Here is a 15,895-nt window from a genome sequence, read left to right as displayed (position 1 = left end):
TGGGGGGGGGGTGAGAAGCCAGAATAAAGCCCCAGTTCATCCTCTGGAGCACAGGTCAGGGAGAAGAAGGGTATTTACACTCCTTGAGTCATGGAGCACAACTGTCTGTGTGTTAATGAATGGGGAGAAAATCAGCCATGAAGATAAACGGCCAAGATATTTCCTTGGCAAGTTTGGGTTTGGGGTTTTTTTGCTCATCACAAGGGGTATTTTTCATAAACACAGACTGGAAAGGCTTTGTTGGTCTAGGTTGATAACTCAGCCACACCAAAGCCAATGGCAAAGACCCCGCTGACATCCCTGTGACCAACATTTCTCCGTTACCGAGTCCTGAGACGTTGTGTCCCACTGACTCATAACACAGCCCAGGAATCGGTGATATTAATAGCCATTTACACAGAAACCAAGAGCGAGAAAGTGCAGTCCATTGTGCTGTGTTTCATGAGTCACATCTACGGCTCTCCTGGCCTGCTCTACCTGTCAGAGAAAGCTTGTCCTTGTCTTCCAAACTTTCCTGCTTTCTGTAGCCACCACTTTCAAGTCCCTGGAGTAAATGAACCAAGAATGTAATTTTTCACTCACTCTCAAACGTCATGGTGCAATTTAGGATGTGTTAGTGATTGAAAGGCGATGAGTGATTCTCCCACCCCACCCAGCAAGTGTCAGGATTTATCTTCAGTTTGGATACATAAGGGATAGATACTCAGCTTTTGCTGAAGAAGATAATTCCAGCGTTGCTAACCCCAAGGATTCCAAAAATCACGACTGACAACCGCATAGTGACAAACTCGTGAGACAGGCTGAGATAGACTCATCTTTTCAAACTATTCTCTGAACCACTCGCTTGGGGTTGTTTTTTTTTTTTCAGTTTTTAAAGGAAAGCTAAGATTTTGTTGTAAGTGGATGACTCTGAGAGCAAGGGCTTCGGGATGAATATCAAACATCTTAAAAATGTGAGCAACGAGATCCAGAATCATTCCACTGCAGTAACAGCATGGGAGCTGGAATTTCAACAACAACGAAATTGATTTGTAAAACAAAGTGATTATTTGGGGTTACGTGGGTAACAAAACCTCAGTTTACCTTCCCATGCTTTTTTATCAGCTTTCTAAATCTGCAACTGCCCACAGTGAATCTGGAAATAGTTGCTTGCTCAGATATTTGCTCTTTGCCAGAAATATCATCCGTCGTAAGAGGGTACAATATGAAACAGAGCGTAAATTAGGTCTGAAAAAATCCAAATAATCAGAGCACCGTTCCCAGACTGAGCCATTCCTGGTGCCTGCCCTTTCCACCCCTCACCTGTGTCCGAACACCCGCACCCTCCTGATGCCCCAGAGATCAGAATTCAGGCCCTTGTGAAGAGAAACAAACTCTCGCTCCTCCTTCTACATCTGTTTATTACAGGTCAGGGGTATCTAGGCACAAAGTCACTCTCCTTTTCCTCCTGAATCAGCCACAATATCCCAGGCCCTGGGACGGGCACAGCTGTAAATGCGCAAGACTTGCCAGATGCAGGCTTTTCCCCTCCCTCAAGCCATGAACCGCTGTTCTGCATTTCTTGCGTTCATTTGACTGTACAAAACCCAGAAGCGTTTCCTACTGTTCAAGGGGGTTTTGATCCCGTTTTTTGTTCCCACAGCAAATACTTTCCAGAAGGGAGCAGCAGGGTGAGACGTGCTGGGAGAGCATGTACGTACAGAGTGCAGCTGTTGTCTATCTGCGGCAATACATATAGATATATATAAATATACTTTCCAGAGGGTGGTTTGTGTTTTGACCCAAGATGCAGTATAGAATGCCAGTCTTAGGGAATAAAGTTCAGTGCTAACATTGAGCTTGGGAACATAAGACGTGACACATTTATCAATGTCTGTAGAGCAGACCGCCTCCTGAGAGACCTAGGGTGCCCCTGGTACAGAGTCCGCCTGTGTGGGGACATCACTGCTCCTCTGTGCTTCATCCCCGGGGTCTTTAGGGCAATTGCTCTGGAATAGCTGCTGCTGTCTAGCTTGAACCCTTTCGGACAGATCCCAGGACCTGAGTTTTAAGCTTTGCCTCCCTAAACCAGACCACAATCCCTGTTTCCAGTTTGCTGTGAGAACAGAGGCGTATTTCCCGTACATCAGAGGCAAGAGATGCTAGGGGTTTTGTTTGACCTCTGTGCAGGGTTTAAAACGGGTTCTTCTCCTGATGCCCTAGGACAGGTTAAGCCCCGATAACACGACACGCACAAATACTGTTTGGTCCCCGCTCACAAGGTGCACAGGCCCTGCTGTTGTCTCCCAAGCCTTCTAGGTACTGCAGGCAGCTCCACGTCGCAAGCTCTGATGACATGGGCATGACCGCTTTGCAGGTTGTTGCTGGTCTCTCATCACGCGTGGGTACGGCCCTGAGCTCTCCCACCCACCGGTGTAGCCATACACCCCTGCCTGCCTTTCCCTGTGCTCCGACTCAGTCACCGGATTTGTGCCGTACCACATAAAAGGGGGAAAAAAAGTAGTGAACCTAAACAGGGCTGCAAGATTTAGTAGCGGAGATGGGGTTTTAACACCACTGTGGGTCCATGGGTCACAAAAATGTGTGGGATCTTATTCCCCTGGTGCTGACAGAGGCAATACAGAGTAAACAAATAACACAAGCTTCTGTAGTCTAGCAGCTTCTACATCCCTCTTTGCTGTCCATCACCGAAACGACACACATCATCAGTACTGGCTTTTAAACAACCTATAATCAAGCAGCTCTGTAACTTCTGACAAATGACAAAGTCAAAATACATCTTTGTGACTGAACTGGCACTTACTCACCAGGAGGTACGTGGAAAACTTCTCTCTCAGATCTGAAGAAACTTCGAGTTGACAAACAGGAAAATAAATGATGAGGGAAGGGAATGCAATGCTGACATTTTCAGGGGTGAGTGATGAAATACTTAATGGCAAAGGATCTCAGGAGGCTAATAGTACATTTAGTTTTATTTAATTTTCATATAACAAGCAATTGAATTGTGCTACTGACACTTGAGAGTCCTCAACCTTTTGAAAACAAAGGAGGAATTCAAGCATCGTTTAGTCAATCTACAATTCAAAGGCATTAAAAGATGAGTTGAAGTTTTTTTACTGTCCTTCCCGCACAGACTCCAGGGAGACAATGGAAGATGAAGCCTCTAAACTGTAATCAGTTTTGCCACTATTTACCATTTTATTCCTGACAGTGTACCGGGGAAGACATTAAGGCCTGTGAATAGGGTAGAGAATTAGTTTTAAGGAGGAAAACTTTTCACTTCCCAACTGCTGCTCATCATCCAGCTCTATTAGACGGTACCTGGACAGCAGCACTTTATTAATCTGCGATTACACCTAGCCCAGAGTGAGAGAATGGGGAAGGCTTGCTCTGGAGAATTAGGTGCTATAATAATTTGTTTTCTCAGTTCCTGGCTGCTAGTAGGCAAGTGCCCAAACCCAAGCTGACTCTACCTGGGAGCCGCTGAGCGCTCAAGGATTGAACGAACGTGGACTCTGAACCGGTCACCCCAGTTCCACCTGCTTTCCCTGCACTGCCTCGCTGCTACGTAGGAAACAGCCAGCCTTAGACTGTATACCTTAACGGAGAGAGAATTCACCACTCTGCTTCGTTGTTTAACCTCATGGTTAATTACAGTCATTGTTTTAAAAAAAAAAAAAACACAAAGCTTATGTTTTATTTCCACTTTGAACTCATCCGACGTGAGCTGCCAGCCGCTGCCCAGTTCGATATTTCAGCACACTGAACAAAACATTTTATCACCAGGCTTAGCAGCAACGTTTGAAAATGACTCCCGCTTGCTACCAAATACATCAACCACGGCTATCAATCATGATAGCAACATAACTGAATGTTAAAGGCCTGGAAGAAAAGAATACATTCCCAGTATTCTGTGGGGAGGCACACGATTCCCCAAGGGCTTGGAGAATATGATAATTTTTCCCCTTTCGCCCGATACTCAGGTAGCCAACAGAAAAGATTGGAGGAAGTCTCTGAATTACAGAGGTAACCAGGTGCCTGCGATAGAAGGGCATTGCTTTCTGTGGCCTTTGAATAGGACCTCACACTTCAGTAGAGGCACTAAGCGGATGCTGGCATGTCGATAGCTCCTCACAGCACTCCTGCAACGTACGGAAGGATTTTGCTCATTAGACAGAGAAGCTGCAGGAGGTGAAATATTTTTTTGCACCCTACACAATAATTCAGTGGCTCAAGGTTTAGACATGCTGATCTTGATTTGTATCGCTCTGGAAGTTGGATAAGCTGTTGGCATAAGAAGAGGGTCCAAATTATTTCTACTTTGATTTTACATCTAGCTCTGTTATGTATTGAGTCCATTGACTATCAGTTCCAACCTCAGCCCTCTCAAGATGCTACTGACAATATTTCTTCCTATCGACATTTGTACTGTTTCATTCACCACACACAGATATGATGAAGCCTGCAGACAGAGCTTTAGCTGGTTTAAACTTACGAAACATCACTGACTGGCGCAACCAAATGCACAGCAGAGCAAAGCCACTGTCCTAAAGCCCCGGTTGCATCCAGCACTGGAAAGAAAGTGTTAAAGGCAGCATGTGATGGGGTCTACAGGCAGCAAAGTTTGTATGCTGTTAGAGCTGCTTCGTTTTCTTTTCACTGTGTGTTGTTCCAAGACAAGAAGTCTCTACACCGATGAACCAAAAAAGGTTACATTAATAAATTAGCATGCAGATCCCCACCCCAGGAAAAGAGCAAGAGACAGACTCTGACACTGGCTATTTTCTATTTTTAACAGACTTTGGCAAGGCACTAGCATTCCGTTTAGAGTGAGCCAGAAGTTGCAGCAAACAGGAATTGTTATTGTTTACCCATTTTTACGCTCGGCCTCACACAGCTGACTCCCTAAACCGAGATTTGTTTCACCTTTTGTCTTAACACAAAATGGGAAAGCGGTAGATATGCTGCAATTAAATGAGGAAATAAAAAAAAACCCTGAGCATGATTTGGGCATTTAGAAGCCTTTCGTTATTTTTCATCTGCCAGTGACTTCAGCCAGAAAGTTCCTCGAGGAGGTTATTTGGTTATTTTTCACTAAAGGAAAGCAGCATTAATTTGCCGAGAAAAATTCTAGGTCGTGGATATGCCTGCTCACTCACGCTTAGCTGCAAAACAGCATTTTCTTTCTTTAGCACAACATTTTTGGTCTTAAAAACTGGTTGATATTGAAACAACTGCTCCACCTAGCTAGCTTGGAGGGACGCAGAAGCCATCCCGGAGGCAGCAAGACTCGCGCGTGATGCCCAGGTTGTAGCTGGGCTAGGAAGCAGAGGTTCAGCGGCTCCAACACAAAGACAGACCTCCTGCGGCATCTTCTGCATTGTCTTTGGGTTTTCTGACTCCATCTCACTTTGCTGCCCCATCACACACCCGATGGCCCAGGTCTTAGGGACCTCTCCCAGGCCAGAGGCAACTGGAAGGCTTCCCACCCTGCCGCAACTCCTATTTCTTCCCTGTGTCCTCCGGGCCATCGGCTCCGCTTCGAGGGCCGGAGCCAGTGCCACGGCGAGAAGACATCGCTTCGCGTTTCACAGCAGAGATGGTGTTCAGCAGAAGGAGCGAGTCATTAATCACACTGCACTCTTTGTGTCTCTGGGTCAGGCATATTTTGATACGTTCTCACACAGGCAAAAAACACCCTGAGAATTCCTCTCTGGCTGTTGCCGCTTGAAAGCATTTGCTGTAGCTTTGTTTGACAAAGATGGGAAGAAAAAGATTCAAAATGAAGTTCAGCAGCTCTCAAAATTAAACTAGAACACCCTCTGATTGCATAATTAGCTTTTCCTAAGTCAGGGGAGGTCCAACGAAGGGATCGATCCCTGTAAAGCTTAGGAGCTGCTTACAGACATAGTTAAACTGCAGAGGATGACAAACATAGCGATGCCTAAATCTTCCACAGTATTTCTTTCGACATGCACATGCTTACGATTTTTCCAGGGGGAAGCAGGAAGACAAGCATTTGTCAGTGCTAAAAGTTCTGTTTATTATAAACTTGACTTTAAAGTCCAAAACAAGCCAATTATGTTTTCTGGGAAATTATTTTTCTTCCTGTGCTCAAAGTGATTACTGACACTGGTATGATAGAGCCACTGTTGGGTTTTGTTTCCTTTCTTTTAAAGGAGGCAAGAAACAGCCTTTCCCCTTGACAACATATGACAAATATTTTTCTCTTTCTCTGGTTGTAGATTCATTTTGCAAAACCGGTCTTAGAAGTGCTGTTAGCCCTTATTCCCACCCCGGCATCACACAGAGTTTAGTTTTCTGGTTCATTCATATTCAGACAATATCGGTTTTATTTCTAAGCGAAGTACCAAATAAGAGAATTACAGGATCTTGTTGCAAGGGCCACTTCGCAGTGGCACTCAAGAAAAGCAACAAATCTCTAAACAATTCTCCGTAAGCAGCAGTGTTGACTCTCTGATACCTTAAATACGTCTCTGTAGTTTTGTAATAACAGCTCTCCGTGAGCAAATCTCTTAAGCATTTACTGACATCCTATTCAAAGCATTTAAAGTTAAAAACTTGCTTCTACAAGCAGTAAGGAGCTCAAGTTGCAGTTAAACAAAAACCCAAAGGTTTGGCATTAGGAAAAATGTTCCCAAGATTTTAAATCAGCAGATAACTCATAATTAAATCCTATGTTATCATACATCATAATCTATTTTTTAAAAACTATATTAGTAATGCTATTGAATTTTCAATTCGTATGGTCACTTGAAGTTGACTGCTGTTGTGCCAAGACAACGAGGACTAATGAATGCAAAGTTTTTGGCTCTGCCACTGATACGCTGAATAAGCTTTGTCAAAAGATTTCAAATCTTTTGAACGTTATCCTGCTTTCTATAGAAGAAAAAGTCCCATAGTGCTTTCCTCACTAAGGAGCCATCTAAGTTCTTGCTCTTTGAATTGTCTCTGGGAGGCAACCTTGCAAGTATCCATCAGTATATATATCTCTATCTCATGGCTGCCCATGAGACCCTCCCCAGCATTCAATGACGTAAGAAGGAACCTTTTCTTTAACTTCTCTGAATTCTAGATGCTTTCTATGAGACAGAAAAATGTGGATAGTTAGATTTTCTGAAGGTTTCAAGGGAAAATGAGTACCCAATACTGTATCATTTTTAAGACTTTTAGCTGGAATGCAGTCAACTCAGTAATCTTACTTTTCACTTACTCTGACTTCTGAAATGGTGTGATTTTCTTGCCATTTGAAACCCCTTTTGATGACCTCCTGGATATGACTGTTATTTGGCTAAATAATCTTGAATTAGAAGTCCTGGAGGAAGCAGTTTTCCTCTGTCACTTGGTATCAGTCCTCTCGCTTGCCTCTCTGGCTGTAAATGGGAATACAACGCTTGAATAATAAAGTAGATGTCTTGAATTGATTTCTGATAGAACATCCGTGTAATTGTATGACACCATATATTCTGAAAGACTTGTTCCTGCAGGAATTGGCCTTCCAGTCATAAATTTTCCAAGACAGAACAGAATCTTATTTATTTTTTCCAGTGTTTGAGTTTCTTTGGTTACCTGCAATTTTTCACTGCCTCTGCCTTAATACTCTGTGTATTTTCCATTTTAGGTTCTTTCTTTCCTGCAATCAAACCCCCGGACACACTTTTTAAAATAACATTTTGGCTTGGATATTTAAACAGCTGCATCAACCCCATAATCTATCCGTGCTCAAGTCAAGAGTTTAAGAAAGCATTCCAAAACGTCCTGAGAGCGCAGTGCCTCCCAAGGAAGCAAGCAGCAAAGAAGCAATCCCCAAGTTTCAACCTCAACCATCCCACTAGCCAAAGCATGGAGAGCGGCAAAGGTGTGGTCCGCATCCCTGTCAGCTCGGGAGAAACCTTCTATAAGATTTCCAAATCGGATGGGGTCTGCGAATGGAAGATATTTTCCGCTGTGCAAAGCGTGCCTGCAAAAAGTGCGGTTTCTAAAGACTGTACCGCTGCCAAAGCAAAAAGTAAAGGTTTCCTCCAGGAATGCTGCTGTGCAGGCACTTCAGGGAACCTTGTCCATGAAAACTGCCAAGGGCCAACCGTTAAAATACACACCATCTCCCTCAGTGAAAACGGGGAGGACGTCTAAAGGACGGAATGTGCCTAGCGGCATGGGCTGGCAAGCTTGTGGCTCTGCCAATGGGATGTTGCTCTTTTTATTGGGAAGTGGAAGTAGATGTAGATGCTACAAGAGTTGAAAGGATCCAGGTGAAACAAATAGCATACTGCAAAACAGGGCCAAATCTTTTGAGTGATGCCTTTGAGTGCTGGTAGCCTGAACGAAGCCCCTTAAAGACAGTGAATGTCTTCAGTGGATGGTGAGCACCCTACGGTCTTCCGAGAGACTGGCCTCTACAAGTCATTTGCCTGACATTTAAAGGCCTGCTTTCCGCTGTATTTGCCTGTTTCAAAGTTCCTACCACTCTGATTTAGGTGCAATGTGGGAGAAAGAGCAAACTACAAAGACCCCCATGCTGATTTCAGCATGGATGCTTTCAGACAGCTCCACATTTAGAGCCACTTTGTGATTCTGCCCCCCCCAAAAAAAAGCTAAATCTGGATTCAACAGCCAGGAGAGCTGAGGTTGGGAGGCTCAGGTCTTGGGACAGTGTTTACAGATCTCTGCTTACTTTTCATTAAGGGGCTGTGGACAAGAATGTTTTCCTACCATGTTTTGCCTCTTTTGTTCAGGTCCAGGTCCTGGCTTGGTGAGGTCGGGGCTGCACCAGGTGGGGATTTGGCCTTCTGCAATCCCGCAAGGCCACTTGTCCTCAACCTCTCTGGACAGGCAGTCGCTTTAGCTACAGGGCATTGCAAAAACACTCTTGGCTCTCGTCCTGCTTGGAGTCGCTCTGTTTCCCTTTGTGCTGTGGATTTCAGTAAACTCCATTGCCAAGGGAAACTCGACCCAAGTGGCTGCACTCCACCTAGCTTCAGAGACAAGCCAGAACTTCTCTTTTTGTACAACCAACCTCCCAAATCTCCAGATAAAACCAACCGAAAATTTGCATGCATCCTAGGTTTGTTTGGAAGGCCTCCGCGCCTTGAAGCAGGTCTAATAAAATTCAAAACTAGGTAAGTCATCATCAAATAAGGCTCAAAGAGGTCACTTTCACTTATTCATTTGTTTTGCTTGTTCTGAGTCCAGCAGGGACCCGCTAAAAGACTCAATAACTCTTGCGCTTGCCGCAGTCGCAGGAAAAGCTGCAGAGGCTTTGCTGTCTCCCTACCCAGTGTTAGGCTACATTCCTTCTCTGACTCCTTCAATACCAAGTGCTCCAAGCTCTCTCTGAGATCCTGGGTACCCTGGAATCAGGAACCTTACCCTCATTCTGAGCAGTGGGAGTGAGCACGTTAAATGACTTAAGGACATACGTCCCCATGAGAAAGGGCCATCCTCTGGGAATTTGGGAGAAAAGCATCTGGAAGCACGTTACGTTTTAATATAGCTAATCCAAATAAATAAATAAATGAGCTGTTCAGCATCTGGAAAAAATAGTGGGAGGAATTCTCTGTACAATATTAGAAATAAGCAGCTCTTGACATAACTCCTCCTGAGCCTGCCAAGTAAGAATGCAGCTTCTTGAAACAACACATAAGCCTTTACTCATGTCTCAATGTCAGCTCCTGTGCTGAATATCTACTGGCTTGAAAAGGGAAAGGGCTTAAGCTAAGGTTAGCTTTTACAGGATAGGGCCTTGAAAGGACACCTTGATATTATTGATGAGGACTCGTCGTTTATTCAATTCTCATTCAGTAGTAAGTTCCCAATGTCAAGAGAATTTCAGTCTTTTGTGTCTTTTATTTATGCATGAATGAGATTTCTTTCCTCCTGCAAACACGTATTTGCAGCTAGAACGTTATCGGCAATCTGCAAAATTAAAATCTGATCCTTGGAGTTCTTGCAATACTCTTGCTTTGCACAGTCCTGGAAGCAGAAAGCAACGTCCAAGTGTAAATGCACTTCACATCTGTACGTGGCCAGGATGCTAATCAGGCACTGCCACTGTAAACAGATGTTGAGCTGCAAGTGAAAGAAGAGAGTAGGTCGACCTAAGCCTGTGTTTTGTGTAGACAATTCACAGAGGCAGAACAAGCCAGCTAATTTTGCCCCTACGTTTGGCCCTGTTCTTAATGCATTAAAATTATTATCAGCGCACCTAGGAAACCTATTACAAAGTGCCCATTTACAGATCTTGATAATCTTGCAGGATCAAAAGTAAAATCTGTAAAAGTAAGAAACACGTCTTTGGGCAGATTCACCGGTATTCACTCAGACACCACCAGCCTGATGGGACTGTGTCAGAAAACCAGAAAGGTGTATAAGACTGGGAAAGTTGGCATCTTTTTTTCTGGCGTAGTAACCAAGAATGCTTTGGGTCCCATATGTGCCAGTAAAATTTCCTTGCAGCACTTGCTGCCTAGCATATATGTCTTATAGGTGTTTTCAGGTGCTAATATGTCACACCAAGCAGAGGGCTTGCTTCGCCCAGCCTTCAAACAAACGAGTATGCAGTGATGGGGAAAACGAAGGTAACAGTTCTCAACTCAGCCTGCAGTGGTCCTGAAGACATTGGGAAGACACTTGAATTTAGAAGTACGGTGTTTTTCAGACCATTAAGCTTTTGTTGTGTTTGGTGGGCCAGTGAATGGCACTGTCTACCTCTTCTAATACTGGGAAAATTAAATGTCTAGCTTAGCTGATTAGCTGAAGCAAATAGTTATTTGTTCTCCCACATGAATGCTGCATAAGAAAGATACAGAATGTCCCAAACAGGTTAAAATTAGAGAAGATTTCAAATCAAGTCCTTGGACCCCAACCCTTATTTATTTCCAAAAGCATGCACTCACAGACAGCAAACCTGTAGCATTACCCCATTTTTAGTTTAAATAAGAAACCCACCCCCTAAAGCTTTTCTTAGAGTTTTTTAATAAAGTCTAGAATTTGAAACCAGAAGTGTTGAAATACCACGAAAAAAAATATTCTCATGGTACTTCAAGCCAAGACCAGGAGCAGAAAAGCTGGAAATCTCATAAGAAAGTCACGTGAGACTCGGGGCTGAGGTTTTCAGTCTCACGGGGTTCAAATACGTGGGACATTATTTGAACAAAACCTGAACTCTGAAACATTTTGAAAAACACCCATTAAATTGAACAAAACCAGCAGATATAAAACCAGATATAAAATCTCCACCGCACACACTCGCTGCCCAACCCTGTCTGTATACTTGTTTTATAACTTGAACCAGTAAGGTCATTTGTGCCATCTCGCCTTTGGAATGGGGAGATTTGCACAGGGTCTCTCCAGTAATTTTAGATTTGTTGGGGTTTCATGGTGTCAGGCAAGGGGTTGGTGCGGAGCTCCACGCAGGCTGACACAAATGGATTAGTCATTGCACTCCAGAGCAATTCTGAAGTAGCAATATCATCTGGATCTGTGAGATGAACATAAATAAATCCGCATGCTGGTGGCAATGTCTGGATAGACAGGCACAGCAGTCCTGCCTGTGAGAGGCAGAGGTTAGAATAATGAAGCCTTGGTCTCATCCTTTTTTTCTGTCATCAAACAGATGCTAAAGGACCTCTCTCTGTCCAGCAACTCTGAAAAGCGCTCAGACCTCAGCATCAGGCAAGCCTGGTCCCAGCCACACCTCTGATGCTGTCACCTTTGCCAGCAAAAACAAACACACGATTTGTTTGGCTCACTCAGAGAATTTCTGCATGCAAACTGCCCTGTTCCCTTGTTGCAAGCAGGGTCACAGGCACTTGTCATCTTGATAGATGTTTGGACTGACAAGTCTCAAAAACCATAGAAGGAGATCTGGGGCGGGGGGGAAGAAAGAAAAAAGAAAAGAATGCAGATCTAAGCAGCCCATATTTTTCTGTTATTTAAAGTGAACTTGGCAGTGGTAAAAGAGCTGCAGCCACAGAGGCTGAATGTACCTGTCTATCTAAAAAGCACCAGCAGTACAAGAGATTTCCCAGTGGTTTGCCATCTATCATCATGTGTAAAATCTTTCTGCGGTCAGGACTCTGTCATGTGAAATACCGTAGGAGCACGGAGCAGAGAGCAGAAAGTGGCCAGAAGGGAAGTGAGAACACAGTGGAATGCCATGATTTTCCCCTTCAAGCCACATGCAGTTCACCACACTGACCTGTCAACTGATGTGTCCTGACCGAAATCTTTGAGGGACAAGTATGACGTCCCTCCATCCTCTCTGTTCAGCATTTTCTGTTCAGGGCGACAGCCAAGATTTCCATCTTGAGTGGAGCAGAAAGTCTCTGCTGCAAAGAGTTGAGAGCTGGAGCATCATATATCTGACTTTTAATTTACGCAGGTTGAGGCTAAGCAGATCACCAATCTCTCTTCCTCACAGGGCAGGGAAAGTTCAGTATTCCAGTTTCCACAGTTAATGTTCATTCAGATTTACTGTCTTATGTTTTTGAGGCTTCATGTACTCTGTAAGATTATTCAAATCCCAGATACTTAAGATCTGCCCACTATCCAAATAAACGTGTCCTCGGGGTTTTTTTTATTATTTTGCTCTGCCAAGTCCAAGGATAAATTATGTATTGTGTAAAAGAATATTTTCCTTTGCCAGGCTTTAATATCTTAAAAATCCATGGCATTGAAAAGAGGAAAGATTGAGCTAGGAATATTTCTTTCTTTTCTACTCATCAGAGTCAACAAATGGATTTCACAAAGCTTCTTCAGTCTTACTCGCAAAATTTCCCTGCCTGACTTTTTCAGTTTTCTGAAAGGTAACAATGACAGACTGGAGTATCGTATGCCGATTGAAGTCAGTTAAAAAAGACCTTATTGCTTCACTGAAGTGGAAGTCCCTTAGTTCTAGGTGTGCCTGTTGGCCTCATGTTAACCAATGCCTATGTCTGAATGGGTCTTCATCAGGCACCCCATTTTAGGATAAAGGTACTGAGGCACAGAGCGACTCAGTGATTCGCTCGAGGAAGGTTTGAGCTGCCCCGTGTTGAATCCATGCTGGGTAATTAACTCTGGATCCCACTCAGAGATACCTTCGTCTTCTTTCCTCTCTTAACATTGTTTGGATAAGCAAGACAATGCACAAAACCAACTCGGTAGGACAGACTGTTGACACCCATTATTTTTGGATGTTGCTTCTGACAACAGAGCCAAAGAGAAAAGCCAGCTGGTCTTCAAGATGTTGTACTAAGCTCAAGGCATATTTGGGACCTGCAGCGTGCAGTGTCATCGTTTGCCAGCAGGAAAAGCTATCCAGTAGCTCAGGAGAGAACCGTGGGAAGGAGGCAGCTTGGGTATCTGCTCTCCATCTGCTCGCTGCATCCCTCGTACCTGCTCCAGTCACCCTTCTGCCCGGAGCCTTTCAGCTGCACTAGCGTAGCAGCCTTTAAGTTCTTTCCCAAGAAGCCCAAGAGTAAACTGGCACTTTCTGTGAATGAATCTATCCAATGTTTATTTTGTTCCTTGCCTAATTATAATGAGACTCGCAGGGAGAAGGTGAGACTGTCTGGCCAGGCTAATCCTGTCTTTTCCTATCAGTGCACACAAGTAAACTAAACCTTCTCCATCGGTAAAAGGGAGCTAAGCCATAAGCACAATCAACTACTTTTTGAGGGTATTCCCAAGCAGATTGTTTAATATATGACAGTATTATGAAAATCCAAGGGGCTACGGAGATAGCTTGTGGTGCATTAAAATAAAGATCTTCCACCCAGCTTGAGAAATGTAATTGAATCACTTATTTCCCAGGAGGAGATTAAGCATTTGTATTAGGGATTCGAGTAAAATGTCATGCCTTCTACACAGAGCGTGCTGCGTATTTCTCACACTGACAGAGAAGGAGACAAATAGCACACGTGAGCTAAGGGGAAAATCATTGCTAAAGAGGAGAGCTCCGTGTTGCAAGCAACTATTGCGTCAGAAATAATGCATCTTTTAGTTCCACAACACACTCAAAGATCTGGTTAATGCAGATTACTGTCTGTTATACTGAGCTCAAACCCAGGCTGAGAAATATCCTCTCCTTTATCATCATGATAACATTAAGATCTTTTTCAGAGTAAAAAATGTCCAAGTGTTAATACTGAAAAGCAAAAATGATTTTCCAGTACTCATTGTCTCGGACCGAATGGCAAGACCTTCTTGCATTGATCTAAGTTTCTTCTATGATCTGCAAAAACTTGGTCCTTGTAAACCATTTTCTGAAGTAAGAAAACACAAATCTAGCCAGCATTTCAGCAGTTTTCCACTTAAAGAGCAATTCCACTGAGCTAATGATTGCAGCATCATTGCTTTGTGATACAAAACCGTTGCAGAATGTCGCTGACTCCTCAGTTCTACTTACTGACGTTACAACTGTGGGAATTGTATGCAAGCTGGCTTGGGCTTTTTTTTTTTTTTTTTTTTTGCTTTGCCAGTCTTTGGTTGCAAAAATGTTTTATTTTTCTTCTGTCTGCTGCAGCATTTTGCCTGCGTGTTGTAGAAGTTTGGCTGCCAGTGGTTTTTAAAGATATTTCTTGAAACGGACACTGTATTTTCTGAACCTGGTGTTCCAATGTCATCGAATTTTCGACGTGCTGTCTTTAAAGGCCCATTGTTTACCATGCGACATATTTGAACAGTCATGCTGGTCATTTTCTTGAACTAAATTGAATGTATATGAAATATTGCTAGGTGAACAAATAAATTATTGGGGAAAATGTACACTTCGTGAGGTGAGTTACAAGTCTGTTTGTTTTTTTTTTCACCGAGAGTATTTATACAAATGTGACTTCTCCCTTTCAACAAACATTTCAGGCACAGATTCCTACCAACAGTGCTGATCTCAGTGGGTTTTAGTGGGAGTAATATGCAAGGACAACAAAGGAATCAAACTTGTATTCCTACTGTAAAAAGCTAAAGCTAAGTTCTTAAAAAAATTTTTGAAAGGAGATCGAAACATTCATTTGGATCTCAGATCCTTACCATCCTCATTCAGTTTGCTTACAGTAAAACATCATGTCCCAGATGAAATCCAGCCCATTTTGCTGTATTCCTTATAAACAAACACTAAAAGAACAATCCCTGTCAACCCAAGAATGTAAATCCTCTTTGGGAAAGACAGTGCTGAATTATTCTTTTCCGTGATTTATAAAGGGAGAGCTGAGACACAAAGGAAAGACAGATTTCCAAAAGAGCTGATACACCAGGAACCAAGGAAGCCCTGGCTGTAGCTGTCACTGGTGAAACCCTTGAAATTTTCATCCTAGGTCTTAGGGAAACTTGGGACAAAAAATGTAGTTTAAAAAAAAAAAATCCAGTTGCCCTCCTGCTTCTTTTACAGGTCTCTTCTTCCTCGGGCTTACAACATGCATTTACCCTCTATTACTTTCACTGCAGTAGAGCCTGGGAGCTTCAGCTCAGGACCAAGATTTGGTCCCTAACTGATGTAGGTTGTGCGCTAAAGAATACCCTTCTAAACTTACAGATGGACATGAAAAATGCTGCAACTATCGGTAATAACTTAAAGTGTCCGAATGCCTTTGTGATCGTTAGATTTATTATTGGATAAAAGAAGTAGAGCTATTTTTAATCAATGGTAGGAAATGTGCATTTTTGCTTGGCTTCATAATATAAATCCAGTTCAGTTAAGATTACGTAGGACTACGTCCGTCTGTCTTAGTAATGCGGCTATAGGTCCTTCCTCTGTTACAGGACACGCTCCCTTGCTGTCAACCTGCCAGGTGAGGAGAGGAAGGAGTTACATGTTCTGACATATTGGGTGAGGATTTTATTTTCCTAACCGGGTCATGATTTTCTGACCCTAGGCAAGTCAATGCATTTACACTGT

General features: G+C 43.3%; 1 protein-coding gene across 1 annotated transcript in view; it reads left to right on the top strand.

Moving 5' to 3' along the window:
- ADRA1A (adrenoceptor alpha 1A) overlaps positions 1-8,154 on the top strand; it is a 16,273-nt gene extending 8,119 nt beyond the window's left edge. Inside the window, exon 2 of the mRNA XM_009695887.1 lies at positions 7,643-8,154. Within this exon, the coding sequence (XP_009694189.1) occupies positions 7,643-8,154 (512 nt within the window). The remainder of the gene's footprint in view (positions 1-7,642) is intronic.
- Positions 8,155-15,895: the final 7,741 nt, after the last annotated feature.

The sequence above is a fragment of the Cariama cristata genome, unplaced genomic scaffold, assembly GCF_000690535.1.
Source record: "Cariama cristata isolate BGI_N322 unplaced genomic scaffold, ASM69053v1 scaffold62, whole genome shotgun sequence".
NCBI classification, from domain to species: Eukaryota; Metazoa; Chordata; class Aves; order Cariamiformes; family Cariamidae; genus Cariama; species Cariama cristata.
This window is presented reverse-complemented; position numbering and strand designations above follow the sequence as displayed.